Source organism: Saccostrea echinata, unplaced genomic scaffold (assembly GCF_033153115.1).
Source record: "Saccostrea echinata isolate AGI-Se365-2 ecotype Australia unplaced genomic scaffold, CSIRO_AGI_Sech_v1 ptg000086l, whole genome shotgun sequence".
Taxonomy (NCBI): domain Eukaryota; kingdom Metazoa; phylum Mollusca; class Bivalvia; order Ostreida; family Ostreidae; genus Saccostrea; species Saccostrea echinata.
In genome coordinates, this window is record NW_026889835.1 from 1,849,930 (window position 1) to 1,876,463 (window position 26,534).

Below are 26,534 nucleotides of genomic sequence, written 5' to 3' on the forward strand. Positions count from 1 at the left end.
TTATAACCTTATGCAGAGACGGTGCAATACCACACTCAACAAAATCGTAAAGTCTTACTCTAGCAGCAGTTGGTACACAGATTACCATCAATGTATATAGAAAAAAATTCTCAGAAAATGTAATATTAAAATATGATAAAAGAAAATGGACCTTTTCAGCATAAGAAGTTAATTTAGAAACAAAACACAGAGCTTTTAATACCCATAAATAGTATACACCTATTTACTGACTATGAGGACAAAACCAAGTTTATTGTACCCCAAGACTGCATATATTTCCCGAGACACAGCCGAGGGAAATAAGTACTGTGGAATTATTAGATTTTATGGTGGCTCAATATTCGTGGAATTTGTGGGTACCCATAATCCACGAATTTACATCTTCCACGAATTGATACACTAGGATTTCAAAGTTGTATTTCCTTGTGTACATATGTGTGAATAACGAAATTATGTCTCCAGGAACCTGTCAAATTTAAGCAATCTACGAAAATTGGCCCCCACTAATTTTGATGATTCCACTGTAGTTGCTGTCGAGAGGGAAAATAAACTTGCTATTGTCCGAATAGTCAGTAAATAGGTGTTTTATTATACCAAAGCAGACTTTACTTGTGTCACATGACGATCCGGATAAAACCAGATGAGTTCCAAGATAACAGGCGAGGGAAATGGAATGCTGCAGATGAATAGTTTTTAGATAGAATTTAACCATGGGCAAATAGCACAAAAACTATTCCACGATAGAGGTTGTTTAGAGAAAATAGTTGGTTTATTCATCATAATTTTATTTAGAAAAAATTATACAGAGGTATAATAATTACAATTTTGTAATTTCATTCAATAGATGATAAAAATGCCTTAGATTAACTTAAATATAAGAAGATGCATCAATGCATAGTCTATGTTTCATTATTAGGGCCAAAGAAATTGTTTGCCACATTTTTCATCTTTATTTCATAATGAAAATGTAATTATACAATTAATGAATTTGAATTCATAAATAAAAATTAAATATATATAGGTACGAGTAAGTAGAGAGCAAAAGTGAACAAGAGATTCAATAAATGCTATCCAAACTTCTTACAATAATAACATTCAACTTTGAAATATTTTAAGATTTTTTTTCAGTATTTTTTTTAAATTTTGGTAAGTACATGTATAACTAACTAATAAAATGTTCCTCTGATAGAATTTGCAGCATTGGTACAGGTACCTAACAACCTGTGAATTCTCTGGCGAACAGACAGCATTTTGATAATCTAATTTGTTCAGATAATACAAATTTGCTTTAGGACTTGGTAATATTAGTCTCTCAGTCATAACCATAAAAGAATAAATGATTATTAGAATCAATATCTTGAATCAGAAAACGTCAGCTGTCACCTTATATTGAACTTCCTAAAGAACACATCGGTTACTATTTTTACCCATAATACAAAGGTATATCAATGAGGGATGATTTTCTGGAAGGGTGAATTTCTAAAAAAAATTTAACAAAAACTTGACCATTGATCTAAATGTTTGATTTGTAACTTTTGCTGGGACCTCTCAGCTATATAACGATAATAAAAATGCATACTGGCAAAACTGTCTTTGTTGTATTTTACTGTAAGCACTCATTTTCTTTGAGGATCCAGTTTTGCATTCTTTCACGCCCCATTTTCAAAAATATGATAGAAACACTAAATGATGCTCAGTTTTAATGAATAAATATTTCTAAACTTCCCAAATTTGTCTTAATTCCTTAGATTTTCAGTGTTTAACTTAAACACTAGTAATAATGTTTCAAGCTAACAACGCTGAGATTTCTCATTCGACAATAAAATTAGAAAAAGATATGGTAATACCCAGGTCATTTAAACAAAGTCATAGATATAGAATTATGTTCCACTGTATAACTTTGCATTAAAAGTGGCTGGAGGCTCAAACTTGGAACAAAGGTAGATTATGATCAGAGGCTCTTATTCACATTCATTTGGATTCGTCTGAGATCACCCATGGGTATCCGACGATGACCTGGCTCAGGACATGCAAAGGAACAATAAAAAAATCAGGGTTGTAGGGTACAACTAAGTGGTGCCGGGGGTCAGGGGCATATTTCAAGCATTTATTTCTCCAAAATCTTTTATCACCAGAAGAAATCCGAACACTGGGGAAGGTAGGGGACATTGGGGAGTATCCCTTTATCAGCTTTGGGAGTGGTCTTTGGTACTTATACAGGGGCATTTTTAAGATAGGAGTGAAAGATCGACTAGTATTACCCTTTCTTTGAAGTGTGCATAAAAAAATGATGGGGCAGTGTTAGGGTACTATCATTCCCAACTCTCAGACTGGGGTTGTAAGGATACCATCAAGTAGTCCCTGGGTCGGGTGCGATTTTCAAGCATCTATTTTTTCGCCTTGTTTCGTCACCAGAAAAAAAACAATACTGAGGAAGGGTAAAACCCAGTCACATTTCCAAAAACGACAAACGGCGGACAGTTTTTGAGGAATAGGATTCTTCGGGCGACTGTCGGCTGTTCATCGGCCGTTGTCTTGCCCGATTTGACCTCTTTTTTCGTGGGCGGACCAATTTTTTTTTTCTGCATCGGTGGCCGATTCCTTCAATTGGAGCAGTCGTTGAATAGTCCGTCGACCAACCTTCGATCATCGTCCGACCATCGGCAGACCGTTCGTAAAGTAAGTCGTCGGTCGGTCGACATATAGGAAATGGGTTTTCGTAAATGTCGGCCGACGGTGAAAAATCAAACTACGGCTTAGCGTACGATAATCTGACGAGTGTTGGTCGACTTACAATTATTTAATTTTTGAAAATTATCGGTGTTCTTTTAAAAGAATTAATGTGACTGCTCCGCGTCGCCCGATACCAGTGTCGGCCGGTTATGTTTTTCAGCCGACAATACGAGGAAATTTGGCCACCCGACCATCGGAATAAATGAGAGCTAGGTATAAGGAACCTTAAAGAGTACCCCCTGTGAGCTTTGAGAGGAGTATGTAGGACTTGACAGTGCCAGGTAGCTCACCCAGACTTTGTCTTTTTCACACTGCAAAGTAAGATAGGGGTTAAAGATTGAAGTGTGCATCAAACGATTACTGGGGTAAGATAAGAGATCCCACAGTGGCCAAGCTAGCAAAAAATGTTGTATGCAAACATAGGCAAGGGTCTGGGTCGACCTTGAGGCCCACAGCGGGTTCTGGGCATGCAGGACCCTGGTTAAGGGCCCAGGAAAGAGCCCCAGGAAGCTCCTGAAATGTCACATTTTCTATTTTTTTATTATAGTAATTTTACTATATATGAAGAAAAAAGCCGAGTTTTGACAGAATCCACAAAATGTTTCATTTTCAACAGTGAAATACTGCAAATCATACAAGAATCATCCATTGAATAAAAGTGATATTTTCACAGGTGTTATTTTTACAATCAGAAATACAAAGTACTACATGGCAGCACAAGTTCGCCTCTTTTTGAAACTCAATTTTCCAAAAAAATATCAAAATAAATATTCATATTTTAATGTTCAAAATACCATTAAAGTTTAAATTAATTAAAGTGGGCTATTTCTTCAAATTTACCGAGCCCTTTATTTCATTTTAATTTTTTCATTTAAAATGCACCTTCATGTACCTTAATCGCAAAATTGTTTTGAATATTAATAGAGAGACAGTTAGAAGAGAATAGAAACAAAATAATAAAAAATAAATAAAAATCATAAACAGAAAAATCAATGTTTGATATGAAATATATTTCACAAGAGAGTTTTTTATCTTAAAAATTCATAATTTCAGGAGTGCGATATCCATTTACAAACATCAAATGTTCATTTAAAATGCTATTAAATTTTCAATTATTGATGGTTTTTAAAATGAAGTACTCGTGCAGCGCAGTAAATTTGTGTTTTAAAATCACTAGGGGAATTTATAGTTTATATAATTGCTTTAATTTTAAGGTTTTTTTAACATATAAAAAGAGAAAACTCTATCAAAAATTCATTAAAAAGTTGAAAATTTTGTGGTTAATATGTATGAATAAAATAAATCTGGAAAGCGTAAGTCTCCCCCCCCCCCCTCCCCCCAATTTCATGTATTTGTATCACTTTTATCTATAATTGGACTTTTGAAATAATTTGTTGTTGAAAATCTGTGTATACATTTTCGTTGTTGCATAAAGGGCGCTACGCCATCGTCCATAGGGTTATCATTTCCTACAGATTATGGCTGTAGGGGTACCGTCCATTAAGTGATGCCAGAGTTGGGACCATATTTTGAGCGTTTATTTCTCAATCATTTTGGCCACCACTTTAATTACCTCCAAGTGTGTCATTCTTCATGCTGATTAGTTCTGCATTCATTAGCTTGTCATCAACCGATGATTAAACTTCAGTCTGGCAAAATGAAAGGTATCTTAGCATTATTTGTGGTTTTTAATATTGTTTAAGGACATACGCAACGTAGTTTGAACTTTATTGTCTTTTCCACTGGAGTTGAAGAGTTCCAATACTTAAAGGAACTGTGTGCTACATTTTAATGTCTATATATGCTGTTGTACACTTCTTCTAAAACAAGTTTTGATAATCAAAACATCTAGAATATATGTTTAGTAATTTTTGAATATTTTTCTTTAAATTATACAAGAATTTTCATCAATTGATATCTTTTCAAAACCCCTGGTAATGCATGCTGATTTTTTGTCTACGAACATCTGATGGCACTATAATCTTAAATTAAGAATATCTTGAAAAATTATCAGTAGGTAAGGTACGTTGCGTATGTCCTTAAGACGTAGCACTTTAAAAGTAGACTTGTCAGTGTGTCACAATGCCCTCGCCGACCAAGGAAGTGAAAATAACAATGGATGAAAATGAAAGAAAAAAGAATATCATATTCCTGCTTTTTTTTTCTTGATGCAGTAGTCGACTGTTGATCTACATGCGAAGAAAAAAAAGAAAGAAAAACAGGGAATAGTTGGAAATTTTCAAAGTCTAAGGCAACTTAACTTTCACTGATGAAAATGGGTCGATCAATATGAAATTCAATGTTGATAAGTGAGTCATCAAGAGACATACCAAAAATCAAATTATCTACATACCGATAAAGACACGACAAAAAGGGTAGAAAAAATGAATAATTAGAAATTTTCAAAGCCTATTGTCTAAACTTTCTTGAAAATGGGTCAATCATATGAAACTTAAACTTGATCTGTAGGTAGTCAATATAAACACACATGCCAAAAAATCATTTCATTATCTTGCAAGGGAAAAAAAAAAACAAGAGGCCCGTGGGCCACAACGCTCACCTGAGTCACTTTCGTTCTATTGTTCTTCATCAGATTTGTTCCCTATATACGAGTGTATTCCTATGTAAAATTTTAATTCACCTTTTGTGGCCACATCCTATAAACAGGGGCCATGATATGAATAAAATTGAATCTACCTACCAGGGGATGCTTTAATATAAATAAGACTAATCATGACTTTCCTTTTCTTCAGAGAAGGTTTTAAAAATCTTTTCCTATGAAATCCTAACAAGTAAAACATGATCTTCTATTTTGGTCCCACACTATCCCGGGGGTTCAAGATTTCAACAAACTTGAATCTACACTACCTAAGAATGCTTCACACTTAAAATATGATTCATCATGGCTGCACTTTTTTTGAGGAGATAAATTTTAACACTTTTTCTTATAAAATTCTATTAAACATTGATTGGCTATTTTGGCCCCGCCTTATTCTAGGTGTGTGTGTGTGTGTGTGGGGGGGGGGGGTGTCATTCGTTGAACAAAGTTTAATCTACATTACCTAAAGTTGCTTCCATATTAATATGACTAATCATGGCTTTGCTGTGCTTGAGATGATTTTACATTTTTTTTCATATACAATCTATATCGATCTTTGATTTCCTACTTTGGCCCCAACCTACCCGCGGGGACCAAAGTATGAATAAATTTACAATTTACACTACCTCAGAAAACTTTCACCTATGTTTCATCGTTTTTTAGCCAGTGGTTCTTAAATGAGAAAAAAAAATATAAAGATTTTTTCTATATATTTTAATGTAAAACTTTGATTCTCTATTGTAGCCCCACCCTACCCCCTGGGGCCATGATTTGAACAATTTAAAATCTACACTCCTAAGGAAGATTTCACATACGTTTCAGCTTTTCTGGTCCAGTGGTTGTTAAGAAGATTTTTAATGACCCCACCCTATATTTGTCTTTTTTTTAATTATCTCCCCTTGGATATGGTTTGGCCCTTCATTTTAACACTTAAATTCCCCTTTACACATGGATAGTTTGTACTGAATTTGGTTAAAATTGGCTCAATTAATGGTTCTTGAGAAGAAGTTGAAAATGTGAAAAATTTACAGACCGGCGTACAGACAGACGGACGGACAGACGAACGACTGTCAACGAATGATCAGAAAAACTCATTAATACGAGAAAATGATCTTTTTGTTACGAGAAAATATCTAGTAATTATGAGATATTACTTATACATAATGGTCACATGATATTTCGCTATATGAAATTTTTTTCTCCGTTCTTTTTTAATGCTTTTTTAAAAATATATATACATTTTCACTCTGCAAAACACAATTATTCTATCAATTTTTCTAATATGACTTCCACTGGCGAATAAAACGGGGCGTGGGGATAAGTGTATCCCTAAAATAAATTGATATACTTAGAAAGGCACGAGCAAACTTAATACTTTGGGTCTAGATGACAATGCCACTTGAAATTAAATTCTAAATTGTTCACCCCAAAAACAGGGAACCTCTACATCCCCCCAAACCACCAAAGTCATGTATGTTTCAGTCATTCCGAAGACCCTGATAATTCTAGGGTCTGTTTTACTGTATTTACACAGCGTGTGTCTAACCGTTTTCCTAACACCCATGAGAAAGACCGTGTATTATTTGTTGAATATTTAAAAATAAACCTGAACATTTTCATTTTAGAATATGTTCGTAAAAGGGGTAGGCAGCCCCCCCCCTCCCAGAATAGAATTATCCAGATAAGGATTTTACGAAATGAACTGCTTCCCCCCAGACCTCTAAAACAGAAATTTGGTTCAGAGTCATCCAAAATGCAGAATTAATCTACTGGGCCAATGAAAGGTTCAATACAAGAATTTTATGCATAGATCTGTATTGAATTTGGGATTTATTAAGATGGTATCAAAATTACTGCAGGCCCTTTATCAAAGCATACTACAAGATTGAAGTATGAATCAATCAGCTCACGGGGAGTTAAAAAATATGCTCCAGACAATGACTTTAGACAAAGACATATTTTGAAACTTGGATAAAACTGCAATTCCCTTATTCAAGGACATTCTATGGTGAAAGTATGAGGCAATCACTGATGATAATGGGACTAGGGGAGAGAGAACATTTTCTGAACAAGATCTATACCAGTTTTGACCTTGAACCTTTGCGTAGAAACTTGGGTAAAGATCACAGCTCACTATAAATATGGACCCTGTTGGTGAAAAATAAGCCAGGTTAGGCCAAGGGGTGAAAAATTATACCTTGGGCAAGGACTTTACAAAAATATGTTTTGATCTTGACTATTTATCTAGAAACTTTAATTTAATTCCCTAATTAGAGACTTTAGAAGCCACATCAGGGCAGACAGATTGATTGATTGATTGTATGTTGTTTAACGCCCCATTCGAGAATTTTTCACTCATATAGAGACGTCACCATATACCGGTGAAGGGCTTCAAATTTTGACCTTTACTCGGCACTCAGGGCCATTGAGCAGTGAGGGATCTTTATCGTGCCAACGCCTGCCGTGACACAGAGCCTCGGTTTTTAAGGTCTCATCCGAAGGACCCGCAACTTTCACTCAAAGTGCCGAGCGCATGGCGAAGGAACAGTTGCTACCCATTTTTTATCGACTTAGGTCAGTCGCGGCCGAGATTCGAACTTTTGGTCCAACTATATTTTTGATATGACTTTATAGGGCTGAATTTCTTTTTTTAAAAAGGTATAAATTATATAGCAAATGTAATACATTTATAAGTGGAATTTTTAGCGAGACGCAAATTTAGTTATTTATCACACAAAAGACGATATATAATTTTAGCGAGAAGTAAATTTAGCGATTTTATAATGTCAAGAAAGATAGCTATTACAACGGAATAAATTGTTAGCGATATTCATGATCAATCTTAGCGATCTCGAAACCCTCGCTAATAATGCCAAAATTGAATCCTCGCTAAAAATTCTGCTTATACGGTATAAGAAAATTCTCTCTTCTTCGCCCTTTCCTGCTTAAAACATTCTGAAGTGTAATACATACCTATTCCTGTGATAAATATATAGAGGCTTTACCAATAACATAATGCAATTTATACACACTTTTTAAAAGTCTTGAACATGACTGCTCCACAGTATACAAATGTACTACTCAGAAAAAAAAGAAGAAAACTTTGATATTGCCATTGATCTTTAATTCTGCCCAGAAATCCTACTGTTGCAATCAATTATCGAGACTTGATTTTTGTGCACAATTGACAAGAGGCCCATAGACCACAACACTCTTGAGCAATCTTGGCCCTGCTAATCTTTATATTTCTTCCTCTTTATGCCAATGAAAAATTTTACTCCATTGCCATACTGTGGCCCCACCTTAGCTCCAAAGGGTCCTGACTTTACCAAACAACTTTGGAATACCTCAATATGACTAAAATGACCTTGTTGTTTTGGAGAAGTATTTTTTTCCGTATGGATGCATTATGTAAAATTTGATCCCCAGTCAGTTTTAATCCCACCCCAACTTCAAGGCCTATGGTTTGGAAAAAAGTATTAAACTACACCTGGGAATGTTTGCATAGTGATGGAATTGTGTGGTTCTTAAGGAAGATTTTTAGATTTTTCCTATGTATCCCCATTAAATCTTTGATACTCTTTTATGACCCTACCCTACCCCCCGTATCCATGATTTGAACAATTTTGAATTTACACTCATTTATGAAGATTTCACATATGTCTTGTCTTTTCTTGCCTTGTGGTTATGGTCCAGGTGAGCTTTTCTGATCAAAGAGTGTCCAGCAACTATCTGTCATTTGTCTGGCTGGTGGAGTCCTATGTAAACTTCTCAGATTTTAATCATCTGAATGGTAGTCACTGGGCCAATTTCAACTACACTTGCCACAAAGCATTCTTATGTGGAAGGGATTCAGAATCACTTGGCCAAAAAATGCAAGATAAGGATTGTATAGGAAATACAGGTCCACTTGAAGACCTGTCACCATTGATGGAAAGACTGATCATTATAGGAAAAATAAAGGAAGAGCTGCAAATGTATTAATTTTTACTGTAAACAGTTAGAAAGAGGATAAAAAACAAATACATAATTGTTATGATTACTTGATTCAGAACTAGAATTATAATGGTTTTACATTCAGTCCTTACACTGTTATCATAATATGCATTGTATTGTCAAGGTATCTAAAGTAAAATATGCACTAGTTAAAACCACAATCCTCTTGCCAAACATACAATTTGTATATATGAATGAAGAATATATAAAGTTTATCACTTTTGCCATCTACATAGATGACAAGAAACTGACGAGTGTATACTTTGCTGCTATTATTGTATGCATTATATTGTACAAGGTACCTTAAATAAAGTATGCACTTGTTAAAACCACAATCCACCTGTAACAAATATAATTTGTATACACATTATAAATGTACAATAGATAAATGCCACTGAAGAAGTTCATCATTTCTGCCATCTATGCACAGCTTATCAAGTTCTAGATGGCTTTTTTATGAGAATATCCACTTAAAACTGAATCTAGTAAAAAAAAAATGTATAGTATAGTAGTTTACAACCCTGTAAGTCCAAAACAAACTAAAAACTGTTCTTGGAAAATCAAAATATCATGGCACTGTCATATATATCTGAAAGATGTTAACATTTTGCAATACACTATGACATCTCAGATAAAGTGGTGTGATAAATCTATTATGATGCTTTTAGTAATGTAAGACAAGCAAAAGTAATTGGATAAATAAGATAAATGACTCTTCTTTTACAATTTCCAGATATTGTTTCCTTTCTGTATGCCATAAGACTGGACACATAAAACTTTCTTCTGTCTTGTTCTTAAACTCATACACACTTTATGTTCACATAAAATTTACAACACTGCTTAATTAAGGTGTATGTCATGAAGATTTCTTCTTCTCCTGAATCCAGCTGTCTATTCTTTTTTTCAGGTCAACATCAGGGGTGACCATGTCTAGAGAGAGGGGGGATCTGTTGAAAGGGTCAGTCTGATCACTAAAAAAAAAAGATAATTTGATAAAATAATCAAGCTTTCATGAGCTCATTAGCAAGTTCTTGGTCATTATAAAAAAAAAAATCTGCTATTTTCGTCCACCTGGTAATACTTGGAAATGTTTAATAGATATTAAACATTAAGCTTGTGTCCATTTCAGTCAAAGATCACTACAATGCATTTTTATACGTGTCATTCAATGTTTGGCGAAAATTAAAGTTGCACTGGTAATAGACTTTCCTATGAGCACTGATATCTTGGATGTCATTCAGAAAAGAAACCATATACCTTAAGATGTGCCTGGCTATAACTGCTCTATCCACAATATTTTTTGAGGAAGGTAAAATGACGGGGTCTCTCATTAGAGTTCCCATGATGGGATCCAAAAACTCATCAGGGGCATCAGAATACAACAACTCATCCTCTGCTTGTCGCTCTCGAAGAACCTATGATATAAATTATAGCACTCTGTAAAATTCAGTATTTCAAAGTTGAGTAGCTCACTGAGATACTCTTTACTTTCTTTTCTCACAATCTGTTATTAATTTGATTCATGAATTGTAATTACTCAACACATACTTTATGTGCATTTGTGTACAAAGAAAGCTTCTGGGATTTGTAAACTGTAAATCCCTGAGTTATCCCTCTCAAAAAACACATACGCAAACCAACAATGTCTAACACATAAGTAGGACCATTTATTCTTGATAGTATTTTTCTTTGGGCAACCTGAACTTCTTTACTTGGCTGTCCAAATGTTAAGTTTGTAATATAATGAATAGTGATGGGTGTTTCTCATGAAAATATATTACATGTACATGTATTTCATTGTAACAGCATAAGACAATCAAGTATTCAGATAATCAATGGTTTTACAAGTAGACTGTCCACAAATAAACAAGTAGTTTAAAAAGTAAATAATTGTAAAGCACTACATGTATTTTAAGAGCTATAACAATCACATAAATATATACCATTGGTCTCTGCCAGTGCACTTAGCATTAGCCTGCCCTACAGGTTGTTTAATGACTTTATGCTTGTTGGAATCTTTGTTAAATGAACTGCCTCTATAAGATTCTACTTAATAATTTACTGAATTTCACACTTACATGACATTACAGTGTATATACACCCACTGAAATAGAAGGATTCTATATGTTTGCATATCTGCTTCTGCATTTTTTTTTTAATGACATACAATGTACCTCTATTTTATCCCTTAGAGAATCCACTTGGTTGATCATGGTAGGTGATTTTCCAATTTTCTGCAACACACCTGTGGTTTTTTGAAAGAGTTCTGGGGAGTAAGATCTACCATCAGCTGACACAGCCATACAAAATGCCTCATTATCCCCCAGATTTAAATATATCTGCGTAATGTCTGATACCATCTGCTGAGGTTTAAACTCGATCTCATTTTTGTCTCTAACATTGAAACTTCTCTGTTTAGGACCCACCTGAATATGAAAATTAAAAAAGACATGAATTTGAACTTTGTCTTTCATGCAGCACATCTTGAAACTTGAAAAAAAATGTATTTTGTCTTATAATGTAACAGCTAAAACAATGACCCACCAAATGAAGAAGAAAGTAGTTGAGCATGCCAGCTATTCTGTCCACCATGGAGCTATGGCAAAAGATGGATTTAATCTCCCTGGTTATCAGTTCCAGGGCATGAATGGTGTAGTTTCCCATCATGTTATGGTAGCGTGCCAGCATGGTGATCTGACGCAGCGTGTTCTCATTCTCCTGACGCTGTTGTTGGTCCAGGTTGTTCCATTCTCCTCTGTCCTTCTCCGCTTGCTTGTCCTTGATTTGGGTCATGTACTGTGACAAATAACTTTACTTTTCAAGGACATTTATATTCTTTAATAAGTTAAGGGCAAAATTAAGCAATGCATTCTAAATGTAAAGACTAAATAAAAATCAAATATATTTTTATCAACTGTAATCAAAAACACAATCGACCATTTTTCCACTGATTTTCTAGCAAGAACTCATTAATGATTTTAAGTATTTAACTGCAGTTATGGGGTCTATTTAAAAACTAAGTCATGTAAATTGTTAGCATTTGTTTCATTTTCTGCAAGACACCTATGGTTTATTGAATGTTTGAAAAGTTGGATTTTCCCTCTTGACTCCAGTCACAACATTAAATGTGCTTTGATCTCAAAATAATTCCAGTATAATAGATTTAAAGATGCACAGTTTATTAAAGATTAAGCTTCCTTGGCATATTAAACTAGAAATATGTCCATAGGATATGAATGCCCCGCCGAGGGTATATTAGTAATGCAACATGAAAATTTGTATTAGTGTATGAAATTTGATGAGAATATCTTGAATTGTTTTTTTAAAATTGAAATTGAAAAAAATTCTCACCAAATTAAGTATAAGTGCATAAGCTTACATAAATATATCTTGAACGGTTTCTTTAAAATTAAGCAAAATGCAAATTTAAGAAAAGTGAGGACAAGGTCACAGGAAAGAACAAGGTCAAACGTTTTGATGCAGTTGAATAGTTCTCACAAATATGTATCAGCATATTAAGTTTGATAAAAATATTTTGAATGGTTTATTTAAAACTAAAGCTAAACACTAATTTAAAATAAATGAAGTAAAGGTCAAAGGAAAGGTCAAGGTCAAAAAATGTTGAAGCAGTTGAATAGCTTACATCAGTATGTATCAACATATGAAGTTTGATTACACTATCTTGAATGGTATCTTAAAAACTGAGCTAAACACCAATTTAAGAAAAGTGAGGTCAAGGTCAAAGGAAAGGTCAATGTCATAAAATGTTGATGCAGTTGCATAGCTCTCATCAATATCTATCAGCATATGAAGTTTGATAAAAATACCTTGGATAGTTTCTTTGAAACTGAGCTTTGAACAGAGCTAAATGCAAAGCGCGACGGAAAGACAGACGGAAGGATGGAAGACAGACATGACAAACACTATATGCCCCGGCCATATTCATGGCGGGGCATAAAAAGAAACTGGGGGGATAAGCCGAGCCATGTGCCTACATAACGATGGATAAAAAATCAATAAATTCATTTCACAAAAATTTCACTTTTTGTTGAATTAATGTAATGCTTATTACCATTTGCATATAAATTTGACAAAACCTGAATACTGTAACAGCGAAAATGATTCTGATTAACACAACAAAATGGCATCACGCTCAATTTTCACAGAAACTGACATAAATTCGATGATATAACTACATTTTTTAAATAGAGTGGGTCATCATACCATTTTTTTGAGAACGATTAATGAAAGGCAATGGAAAGTTGTTGCTTTTTACACTTGCAAAAATTTGGTATGAAGACCCACTCTACATAAAAAGTAAGTTAACTTACTTAAATTTTCACTGTGGTCTTAAAAAATTCTAAGTCCAAAAACGCTTGCTAAATACAGAGAACTGTATGCTATGTAAATAGACATGTACAAGTGTGACTCCGTGGTCTAGTGGTTAGCGAGGAGCTCTTTAAAGGGACGTTTATTGAGGAAAGTGTTCGAGTCATACTCTGATTTTTTGATTTTTTTTGGGGGGAGGGGGGGTTAATTTTGTTTTATTTTATAAAAAATGTCTATAGGAATAACATATTTTTCACTGGAAATAAAATATATACATGTAGTAATGAACTTATTTACAGTAAATTATTTAAAATGCCGGATAAAAATTATAATAGATATTTGAATACTTTTATTCCCGTTTTTATTTATTTTAAATAAAAGCGCTTCTAGATCACCATTATCATTATATACGATGTTAACATTTTTATAATATCTCCACAATAAGTGTAAACACTCAGTATGCAGATTAATTAATAGAAGTCCTTACCCATGTTAGAACATTTGTGATGGTAAATGAAAGTCAACTGTTTAGCTTGTTTAGAATATAAATATCATTTTGAAAACTACAGTAAACATTAAAATGCTTAAGTAAATTCGAACAATTGAGAGATTTTTTCCAATAAATGTTCTTGCATAGCCGAAAAATGGGCATGGGCACATGGCTCGTCTTATCCCCCCAGATTATTTGTTCCATAAAATAATTGTTTAACTTACATCAAAAGCTTCATCCAGGAGGAATATGGCATCATTAATGAGGAGGTTGATAAAACGGAGGAACAATGGAGGATCTGTGTCCTCAATCCTCTTCTCAGCCTCCTCAGCCAGTTTCTGAACAAAATAATCAAATGTTAGAAGAATGAACCTGATACAGAATTTAATAGTATATATAATGCATGATATCAGTATTCTATTCTTGAGGAGTCATACTGTCAGGAACTAGTTAATCAGAAATACTTAATATCTAAACTTATTATGCCAGATATTTTTTTAAAGTGGAAGATAAATAGAATGATAGAAATTTTAAAATTTCCTTTCCCCAGACAAAAAATATAAATGAAAGATGATAACTGACATGCAGTCTTTCGACTTACTTTAATGCACTTTCTATGAAGAGATATTTCCCATACATGTTCCAGAACCATGTACATGGGTCTTCTATAATTAAACTTCTGTTCAAACTGCACACTTTGTCCGGTCATCTCTATACTGACAAAGACATTCAGGAGCTTCTCAGCAAGATGTTCAATCAGTGGGTGCTTCACAAACAGCTGTTCTCTAGAAAACCTGTAACGAGATGACAATTTCATTGCAAATTAGTTGAAACATTTCCCAAAATAATTCAATGCACATGTTATAGTTAGCTTTGAAAACTCGGTAAATACTTAACTTCTTGTACATTATTTTGGCAGATGGCTGAGGAAGGTAAACAATCTCATTTATGTAACTTTAAAGTATCAAATTATAAACTTTATCAACAATCTAATTATAAATTGAGAGAATGCACAGTATCTTTACCATGACAAGATCCCCTTTGATGATGATCCTGACTCTGCAGGAAGCAGGGAAGCTAAGGTCTCGGCCAGTTCTGCCCTCAGGTGAGGATTTCTCATCCTCTCTGGACTCCCCATGTAAACAAGAATGAGGGTCATAAAGTGTTCCAACTTATCTCCTGCCATCTTCAAAAGAAATCAATAAAAGACTGATGATGTGATTGTAACAAGTACTAGTATGAGGGCTGTTCCAAAATTATTGAGACTTTTACTTTAACTCCAGAGAAGAAAGAGATCAATTCATGGAAGTTCACCATAATTTTATCAAGAACAAATAATACAAATATGCAAAATCTTTTGTTGATAGTGTAACGTTTCGGTTTTTAAAGTATATATAAGTTTGCTGCCACCAGTTGTAACGTGTAGATTTAACTAGTAGGTACCTATGAGGCACGTTACAATAATGGGTTCGAAGGTACCTGTACAATCAAGTAAATTTAAATGAAACAAGTGTAATCAATTAAAATACATTTATTAAATTAATAAATAGTTCAATTAATATACAGATTTTTATATAACGTTCCAGTTCACAGTGTGATGTACAATAATAATAATCACATTCAAATGTCACAGTTGCGCGTTATACTCGGTGAAAGGTGCTACCGTCTTAAGGTGCTAGGTGCTACCGATGATATTGGAGCAAACTGGTTCTAGGTGTCCGGTGTTCAGGTACTAGGTGCTACTGATATAAGCTAATTGGTTCTAAGTTCCATCTTTACTGTACTGGTGCTAACCTTACTCGGTGTTAGGTGCTAGGTTTCTGCTAAAATATACTTGGTCTAATCTCCGAACATAAATTCTCAAAGTGACTCGGTGTAGGGTGCAAGCGCACCGACTATCTACATGCTCAAACTAAAGTCCACCACCCTAAATCTATAACTTCTGGTTATAGAATAAATTAAACTATGTCATTAAAATGAAAAGTATGCCATGCAAATTTACCATCACCTCATATACATTCATGCAAAAGACACAATTAATTCAAGTACGGTGCAATGTCGTAATTTCAGTCAAACGGTGCAACTTCACACCGAACTATAAGAATTGACTAAGTTTTACTTGCCAATTAAAATAGAATAAAATACGAATTCAAACTACTAACAAATTACAAACTTTAAATAACAACTATAAATTTACTAGGAGAGACAATTTTCTGTGTCTCCCAGGGTCAGAACCCCGAGTGCACCGACAATCTAAATATCGCTTAATTTAAATATGAAATAAATCTTAGTTTCTAAATATTCAATATTACTTGTAAACTTGATAATTGTTTCTTACTGCGCTATAACTTATAATTAAACTATTTTAAAATATCTTTACTTTAAAATGCTCACTTATATAAAATAATACCTCAGCTCAAGGTGCAAGGTGCAGTTCAGTTCTCTAGATCTACCAGGTGGGATTCTGACAATGCTCTCTCAGAATCTTGTCTTTTATACCATGACGCAATGATGCATTGTCTACGTCATATGTAATTCGTAAAAACTTCAAAACTATTCTTTACTCAATGTACTTGAATTACTTTATTTACTAATAAAACATCTATAAAACTCATTAATTAATCTATAATTTTTAATCTAGTCTAGACGTCTTATTTATGAAGTTTTGTAAAGAAAGTGTACATGTATGTCGGCGTATGTAGCAACATATCCGGAGATCCGTATTTTCTACCATACTGGTTCTACAATTAGTGTGTAAAAGCCATTTCCAGTAAGCATCCAACAAAATTACGGTAATAATTCACAAGAGAATTTCTTTTACTTTACTATATCGTAAGACTTTAGAAACATTATGATAATTCTAAGGACACTCTTAAAGTTCATATAGACAATAGTAACTTGTAAAATCAGCATAACAACGGACAACCACCGCACGAAATGTTAACAATCATTCTAAGTTCTCTGTAGAGAAATAACTAAGAAATTTATTTTTAAAACAGAATATAAGTTGGCAATGCAGGCACAACAATAGCATCATTAGATAAGTCCTGGTGAAATTCTATACTTGCATATGTTCATTTACCTGGAGCACTCCGCAGAGATGATCATAACATTATTTTAACGTTGTGGGTGTTTGATAAATGTACAGTGTATATACCAATTTTCACCAAAAAAACATTAATTGGAAAAGTGAATAATTGGAATGTCTCAACAATTTCCCAACAGCCCTCATATATTCTAAATTAATTCTTGTATCAACATACAACATATCCATCACAATATATGCTAGACAAAGAAGAGCAACTTCAACCACTGATTACTTTTACACTGAAGATTAACATAGATTTAAAATCTTACAAGATATTTTTTTTAAAAAGACAACAGATTCAGGCTAGGTTAATTTAAATTATGTAAAAATCATTACCTCATACATATCTTCTTTAAACCTCTGAAGAAAAAGTGTAAAATCGGTGACATTCCCCATGATGAATTCTGGCACACATGTCAAAACTGTAGGAACATTTTTTGGTAATGGAAATTTCACAGGCTCAAATGTCTTACAGTCTTCATTTATTGCAATTTCTGACAGCCATGTGGCTGTAGCAAGGTGAAAATTCAAGGACATTTCTAAAAGTCTTGGCTCTGTTAATGCAGCTTTCATACAGAGGTACAGAGTCATTCCTTCAAAGAAATAGATTTTTTTTTTTTACATTAGTACTAGGTATAAATAAATGTACATAACATTAAAATAGAAAGTGAATAAATTTCAACATGTACTGGTACTTTGTGCATTTGTTTACAAAAATGGAGAATATATTTTTTAAAAAATGCCATTAATTAATTAGGAAATATTACCTTTTTCCATTTGTCTTTTTATGCTGCGTACTGGTTCAACTTCATCATTGCCTTGACCCCTGACCTCATTGTATAACCTTTGCACTCTATGAAGTTCCTGGTTTAGCTTGAGAAATTTTTCATGTACGGTATGAAAGCTCATATAAATACACTGATGGGTCATGAAAAAGCACTCTGTGATGAAATTATAATTCTCTTCTGTGCATATACTCTCATTTTCTTCATTTGGAACTAAACAAGACTCCTTTGAAAGTCCTAAAACGTAAATAATACCCAATTCAGGTTTCTTTCTTATCCTGTACAGATACAGCAATTAATTAAAGATTTTGAAACTAAAAAGCTTTTTTTTTATTTAATATGAAATCTTAAACAAAACATTTAAAATTTTCATTCAGTGGCAGCACTTACTATAATTGTTCAGAGTCAGAAGCTAATATTATACATTTGAGTGCATCAACAGCTGTACTTTAGTTAAAATTATTGGGTGCAATCATATTTTCAATCCTATTCATTGTCAACATTTTCAAAGAACAAAGAATGATATGGATTACTTGTGGCCTTATCTAAAAATGTATCCGTGTGACCTTATCTAAAAATGTATTGGCAAGTCTCCATGTTCAACTTTATAATATCAAATTGCTGGATTTCTGCAATATTCCGAAAGTTTTTGGGCCAAAATAGGTAATACTTAATACACTCCATTTACATGTAATTTGTAAAACAAAGCTTGCAGAAACAATTGAAAGCATTTCTCAGATCTGTGCTTTTCATTAAGCATGATGATCATACATGAAAAGTTAATCATCATTTTATCAAATTACATTTTTACAGAATCCTCCATTTTAAGTCACAACATAATGGATCACTCCATCAGCATCCCTATCTCACCTTCAGTGTGTATCCCTTTCTCCTTTGCCTCTTTCTCATTGGCTGCTACCATCCTACAGTAAGTTGGCTGGATTTTCAGCAACTTTGCAGATTTGGGTTCAGAGAAGGGCTTACATAGTCTGAGCATGATAGAGCACAGATTAAGGCAGAAACCCTCTGAGGCATACATCTGTGTAAAGAGCTGGGGCATCTGAGAGGACCAAATCTTTGTTCTCCCAAGATTGGCATGAATACACTTCCCGAGCCACTGCAAGACTTTGTGACGTAGGTCTGGAGAGAGCTTGATGATTGCAAATAGTAACTGGTACACTTTTTCACACATGTTGGCTAATGGCTGTAAAAAAGGTACAGGGTTTTTTTAAAGCAAAATTTATGAACATAGTATGTCTAATAACTTGTATAATTTATTAAACATGCACTCAAATTTTGAAGTCCCACACCCTAACATTCTAAAATAAAGCAATGTAAACAAATTTGTAAGTTTCAAGTAGTGACTGTACATACGTGCTTTTTTGATCAAACTCAAAGCTGTGTTATTTATGTATACTGTATACAGGGTTATTTTTGCCCCATGTTATTTTCGCCCTTTCATACTTGCAAACAATTTTGCCCCATCTTAAATTAGTCCAGTCACAATTCTGTTTAAGAAATTATACTGTGTTTTTTGAATTCGACCTGTTTTAAAATTTGCCCACCTGTGAGTAGGGCAAAAGGGACGAAAATAAAATGGGGTGAAAATTTCCCTGTATACAGTAATATCAATAGACACATAATGAATATTCTGATTGAAAATGCAATTAATTTATGAAACTGAAGGCCACTGCGTTGGAAATACACTGACCTGCTGTATATTAGATTCAGTAGCTTCAATATCCTGTTTTGTCCTTGTGGAAGGATTTTCAAAGAACTCATAAGGGCCTAGCTCCATCCTAGGTATACAACTCAGGGTAAAGACATGGCCTAACAAGGTACTTTGAAAGTTACTGCCTTTGTTCCAGTCTTTCGGTGAGGAGTGGTCTATAAATACCTACAAGGCAATAATACAAGCGAACATTTTTAGACAAGTGTTTGTACTTCAAAATTGATCAAAGTTAAACATGTCATAAAATGCATGCAAAAACTGCCTGACATTTTAATTACAATTTCTGCACTAATATACATGTATATTTAGAATAAACGTTGTTTTGCACACAGTTCTGTTTTGACAGCTACCTGAGCTAAACTTGGTTTCCGGGTAAAGAAGATGAGAAAATCAATCGCTTTGATGACCCCTGGGCTAAGAAGGGAGAAATCTTTAAATAGACGATGCTTGGTGTGTTCTAGCATGGGCTCAAAAACCTGGGGAACTGACCCATCCTCAGCATTGTCCTCAATCTGCTGTACAAGTTCATCAAAGAAATGGAGGTAGTGGTCACCTTCTGAGCCTGTACAAAAAACACATTCTACAATATCTACACCTTAAGCTTTGAATAAATATATTTAAAACATTTTAAATTTTTTTTTCTTATATAATCATTTATATTAATACTTTTCACTCATATTCTGTGAACTAAAACAACAGATAACAGTACTTAAACTAGAGATACTTGGAACAATGAGCTCACATAATGATACCCCCTGCTCCCATGGGAGTATAATGGCAAAGTCCATATTTTGCTATGGGAAAGCGTAAATATGTGTCTGATCAAAATGTTAAATGGAAGGTGTACAATGGCACTATGTAATACAGATTCTGTGAAAGTATCACCAAATTTTATTCAGTGGTATAGGAGAAGTTGCAGATAAGAAATGGGTGCTCCCAATATTATAGATAGAATGGCAGTGTTCATGTTTTGGTATGGGGAACCCCAAATATGTGTCTCATCAAAATGTAAAATAGGAGGTGCACAATTGTACTATGTAATAAAGATTCTGTGAAAGTCTCATTGAATTTAATTCAGTGGTATGAAGGATTGCGAATAAGAGATGGGTACCCTCAAGCATAAGGGATGGATGGACACCCCCATCACTATATACCCAAGGCCCTGCTTTTCAATTAGGGATATGAAAATATATGCTATGTCTTACTCAGTGTGAAACATGCCTCTTCCTCATACAGGTCAAGAAGTTGTCTCAAAGGATCCTGGGAAGGATAAAGTTCATCCTGTTGCAGACAAATCCTGGCATTCATCAGAATGACATCACAACAAGTTCCAAGCTCACTGGTAAGCTCTCTTTTCTAGAATGTTATAAAACATTTTACTCAGTATTTTATTTTCTTCCATCAATTTTTTACTCCCAATACATTATGAAATCAAGAAATATCAAAATCTTATTTAGAAAATTTGAAACCATTTTTCAACAAACGAATAAAAATATCTACCTTTAAAATAAGATTTTGTTGCCTTTTGTAACACTGATACAAGTATCTCAGAACCTCCGACTCTCCTGCCAAAGAAGCAGCATTTAGGTCATCCTTGTTACTCAGATTAACCACATCCGCCCCAGGATTGGGTAAAAGTAGTCTCTCAAACACAGCCTACATTGAATGATAAAGTATTATTCAAAATCAAATTCATGCTGTATGTCATCTAACCATTTGATGCCTTAGTCATTTGTGAAGTTTTTATATTTCTGTGCTTGAAATTTTTGTTGTTACATGTATTTTAGAACACACATAAACTAGGTTACTAATCAGTCAACAAGGATCTTATCTGAAGGATATATGTTATTGTTAGAATGGGTACTAGGGATGTGACTATGATAAGATGATAATGAAAAAAGCATTAAGAAAAGAAATATTCAAAGATAAAAAAAAGTAGAATGCTAATATCAAGTAAATGAAACAGCCTCTGTTATTATACATGTAAAATATGAACACTTAGTTTATCTGTTCTAGGTTACCTAACCTGTTACATGGTAGTTTACCTGTCCATGATTACCTAACCTGATACAGAGTAGTTTACCTGTTCTAGGTTTACCTGACCTGTTACAGGGTAGTTTACCTGTTCTATGTTTACCTGACCTGTTACAGGGTAGTTTACCTAACCTGGTAGTTTATCTGTTCTAGGTTACCTAACCTGTTACAGGGTAGTTTACCTGTTCTAGGTTTGCCTAACCTGATACAGTGTGATTTAACCATTCTAGGTTTACCTGACCTGTTACAGGGTAGTTTACTTGACCTGTTACAGGGTAGTTTACCTGTTCTATGTTTACCTGACCTGTTACAGGGTAGTTTACCTAACCTGAAACTGGGTAGTTTATCTGTCCTAGGTTACCTAACCTGTTACAGGGTAGTTTACCTGTTCTAGGTTTGCCTAACCTGATACAGTGTGATTTAACCATTCTAAGTTTACCTGACCTGTTACAGGGTAGTTTACCTAATCTGATACAGGGTAGTTTATCTGTTTTAGATTACCTAACCTGATACAGGGTAGTTTACCTGTTCTAGGTTTGCCTAACCTGATATAGTGTGATTTAACCATTCTAGGTTTACCTGACCTGTTACAGTGTAATTTACTTGTTCTAGGTTTACCTAACCTGTTACAGGATAGTTTACCTGTTCAAGGTTTACCTGACCTGTTACAGTGTAGTTTTCCTGACCTATTACAGGGTAGTTTACCTGTTCTAGGTTTACCTGACCTGTTACAGTGTAGTTTTCCTGACCTGTTACATGGTAGTTTACCTGTTTTAGGTTTACCTGACCTGTTACAGGGTAGTTTACCTGTTCTAGGTTTACCTGACCTGTTACAGGGTAGTTTACCTGACCTGTTACAGGGTAGTTTACCTGTTCTAGGTTTACCTGACCTGTTACAGTGTAGTTTATCTGTTCTAGTTTTACCTAACCTGTTACAGGGTAGTTTACCTGTTCTAGTTTTACATAACCTCTTACAGGGTAGTTTACCTGACCTGTTACAGCATAGTTGACCTGTTCTAGATTTACTTGACCTGTTTCAGTGTAGTTTACCTGTTCTAGGTTTACCTAACATTTTGCAGGGTAGTTTACTTGTTCTTGTTTTGCCTGACCTGTTACAAGGTATTTTACTTGTTCTTGTTTTGCATAACCTTATACAGGGTAGTTTTCCTGTTCTTGTTTTGCCTAACCTGTTACAGGGTATTTACCTGTTCTTGTTTTGCCTAACCTTTTACAGGGTAGTTTACCTGTTCTAGATTTGCCATCTCCCACCACGTCTGACCCTCCAGTGTCTCATACATCTCTGACATAAACACACATCTGGATGGTCTGTCTTCATATGGATGGACCTCTACAATTCAAACAGATCATTTACAGACATTATATGGAAAAGTTTTATTTTTCACATCAATATTTTTCTTATTTTTTTAAAAGTTACATATCTGACAGATAAAATTTCATGCATTTCTACCTTTATCTAATGTGATGAGAAAAACATTCTCTATCATCCAGTTTATGGCCATTTTTCTTTGTGTATCATCTTCTTTTTCTTCATTTCCTGTAATTATTACAAAAATCAATTAAAATATCAGTAAAATTATGCACATGGTTAAATTTTTTTCGTGCTGCAGTTCACTACAATAATTAAATCAATTGTGTATCGATAATATAAATAAGCATGTTCATAATTATCATTTACTGCATTAGAGGTATGTACAGTCAAACTTCGTTATCTCGAACTCGACAGGACCAAGAAAAAACTTCGAGATATCCAAAGATTCGAGACATCGAGGGTAAAATACATAAAGAATAAGTGGTTGGGACCTCCAAATCACTTTGACATATCCATGGTATTCGAAATATCAGTGTTAGAGATACTGAAGTTAAACTGTATATTAAAAACAAATTACAACTTTTTTCTGTTCTGTTCTTTTGAAAAGGAACACTATTTCATGATTTATAATATACTGAGCATGTATCATAGCTGTGCTAAAAATTTAACATGTACTGAACCAAAACAAGGGACACAGAGTCACAACCCTCAATTGAGTCCCTATTATCCTACTGTTCTTGAATAATTTTTCCTATAATTCCTATGTAAAACTTTGATAGTCCATTGTTGTCCCACCCTACCTCTGGGGGTCATGATTGAACAAATCTGAATCTACACTAGTACTTGAGGATGCTTCCATATCAATTTGAGTAATCAAGACTTAGTTGTTCTTAAGAAGACGATCTTTAAAGATTTTTTTTCTTCTATATACTCCTAAGTAAAACTTTGATCGTCCATTGTGGCACCACCCTATCCTTAAGGGCCATGATTTGAACAAACCTTGAATCTACACTATGTAATGAAGTTTCACATAAGTTGAATGATTTGATTAATTGTAGCATACATTTTTTTACCAGAATGTACTAACTGCAACAGTCAAACAGATTGTGAAAGATAATTCAATTTAGCACTTAGTGGCTTCATTCTCCCAAAGTTCAGATGGATGTTACACCAATCTGTTTAAAATCAGATCTTTGAATCACCACAAAATTCTACAAAAATTTCTGAAGACATCCCATTAAGAGGTCATGTCAGAGTGAACTTTCATGACCCCAGGTAAGCCAATGAAACTTTAAAGAAATCTTTCATATTCACCAATCACTGTATTTTTTATTTTGCAATCATCTGTTCCTGTAAAGTCTGTTGTAACTTCAGCAGCAGATAAATCACCATTGAAATTTTCTTGCTAGAAATTTTTGTAACCTTTGTAAACTTAAGCCTTTAAAACATGCACATCACTGAGATACAATTCATACCCATGCCAATTAATATCAGAAAAATAAAACTTATTTATTAAAAATTTATTTCATCATAATAGTATACAAAATATCAGGGATGTTTACCGGTAATTTTAATGATCCACTAACCTAGCTAATACATGTAATTCTAATTGGATCCTTGTTAAGAAGTCTACATATTATAGTATAATGCAGTACATTTCATCAAAATAAAAGACCTTTTGGAGTTGAACTTTGTGTTGCCAAAGACTGTGCACTGTACTGCTCTGCATCTTCTACACTGGTAAACAATGCTGTAAAAGGATTTTGTGTCAAGTCTCTTTTTTCAGACATCCCTGAAAATATTAAGTTAATCAATATCGTTGAAAAACATAAAAACAAATAACATACAGTAATACACTACTGACATAATTAATAAAATATTGTTGCTTACAAATAGAAAATCAACAAAAAATAATCATAAGCAAAGCATGTGTAAACATGTTTACTGGTGTTCCTTTAATTTGTATGCCATTTTGTAATGTAAACATATTTTAAGTGTTGAAACTGATAGATCCTGCAAAAATACATGGGTCTATAGAGTCATTTATCATCAACTGACTGATTCAACTGAAATTATTAAATAATTTCAAAGATTACATCTTTATCAATAATATACTAGCCCCATAACCTTTATCTTGCTGATGCTATGCGAGAACTAGGTCTAACCCTAATCTTTTGGTCCAATGAAAGATCAGGGATGTCCCTAAGACCCGAGAAATTTCCCTGCCTATAATGACATAATTCCCCGCTTATTCTGGTATTCCCCCTTAACCCTTTGTAAGGGGGAGAAACCTCAGATGCCCCTTCTACTTTTTTAATGTCCCCTGCTATTTCAATTGTTAGGGACAACCCTGAAGACTAACCCCAATCAGTTGAAAGGTATGCGAGTCTACTACTTTTAAGTCATATTGCAATGAGCAAGCGGATCTAGGAACTGGTAAAGTCTACCCGAGAAAAACTAGTAATGACTCAATTAGATTCAGTTCACGATATCAGTAACTCATAATCATTATAACTATAAGCCTCAAAGGAACAAACATTTTTTGACATTTTAATTGTAACAGGAAAGGAGGAAATGTATGGCTGGACCGGGAATCAAACTGGGGACCCCTGCATCACTAGTCAGGTGCTCTACAGACTGAGCTACCTAGACTGGTATCCACGGCCCAAACCATTACATTCCTCCCTCCTTAAATTGTCTTTACCCTCGTAGACACAACCCAAGTTCTTATTTGCCCCTGGCAGGACTTTCACCTGCAAGTCCAGGGGTGGTCAACGGCAACAAATCTGTAACAGGAAAGGAGAAAATGTATGCCTGGATTGGGAATCGAACCTGGGACCCTTGTATCACTAGTCAGGTGCTCTATCGACTGAGCTACCCAGGCCGATATCCATGGCCCAAACCATTACATTCCTCCCTCCTTAAATTAATAATCAAACTAAAAAGAAAGAAAAGGACAGAATATAAAACATTTAGATCTTCAGAAAATACACATACACATTACATCTGAGGGGCTTTAGTGGCTTAACAAAATTATAGGACTGTTGTGTCACTGATCACACGATATGGACAAGCGACACCACATTTGGCACATTTCAGTACATATTTAACTCTACAGTTTCATTTCTGTAAACCAGACAATTAAAATCATGAAAATAGCTTACTTCAAAAATTGCTTTTTATCCGGCAACACGTCAGTGTGAATGACCGAACAACGACTTCATTGGCATAATTCCGCATTTTCCTCAATTTTTATTCAGACACATCAAAATTTCATTTAAAGAATTCTTAAAGATTTCTTTAAATATTCAAATATATTTGAGACTCTAAATGATGTTCTATTATGTTATATGTATTAAATATCAACTAATTATGTTTCAGTATATTCATCCGCGTGTTGAAATAACTAAAAGACGAT

The 26,534-nt window shown here is 34.1% G+C and overlaps 1 protein-coding gene across 1 annotated transcript; it reads right to left on the reverse strand.

The window, feature by feature from the left end:
• Nucleotides 1–9,302: 9,302 nt before the first annotated feature.
• On the reverse strand, nt 9,303–26,340 carry LOC133177109 (ubiquitin conjugation factor E4 A-like). Its single transcript, XM_061312201.1, has 18 exons — nt 26,281–26,340; nt 24,792–24,908; nt 23,255–23,341; nt 23,031–23,134; nt 21,253–21,408; nt 20,958–21,108; nt 20,103–20,314; nt 19,732–19,917; nt 18,891–19,224; nt 18,003–18,257; nt 17,572–17,828; nt 15,173–15,333; nt 14,749–14,941; nt 14,372–14,485; nt 11,873–12,124; nt 11,503–11,754; nt 10,586–10,743; nt 9,303–10,299 (listed from the first exon to the last, which is right to left on the reverse strand). The coding sequence occupies exons 2-18, from the start codon at nt 24,904–24,906 to the stop codon at nt 10,185–10,187; spliced, it is 3,102 nt and encodes a 1,033-aa protein (XP_061168185.1). The 5' UTR covers nt 24,907–24,908; nt 26,281–26,340; the 3' UTR covers nt 9,303–10,184.
• Between the last annotated feature and the right edge of the window lie 194 nt (nt 26,341–26,534).

Excerpts from the sequence above, each read along its gene's own strand:
- LOC133177109 (XM_061312201.1), bottom strand. The coding sequence starts at position 24,906 with ATGTCTGAAAAAAGAGACTTGACACAAAATCCTTTTACAGCATTGTTT. Across the intron at positions 11,755-11,872 it reads ACTACTTTCTTCTTCATTTG|GTGGGTCCTAAACAGAGAAG; the intron begins GTGGGTCATTGT and ends TTTCATATTCAG. Across the intron at positions 10,300-10,585 it reads ATAGCCAGGCACATCTTAAG|TGATCAGACTGACCCTTTCA; the intron begins GTATATGGTTTC and ends TTTTTTTTTTAG.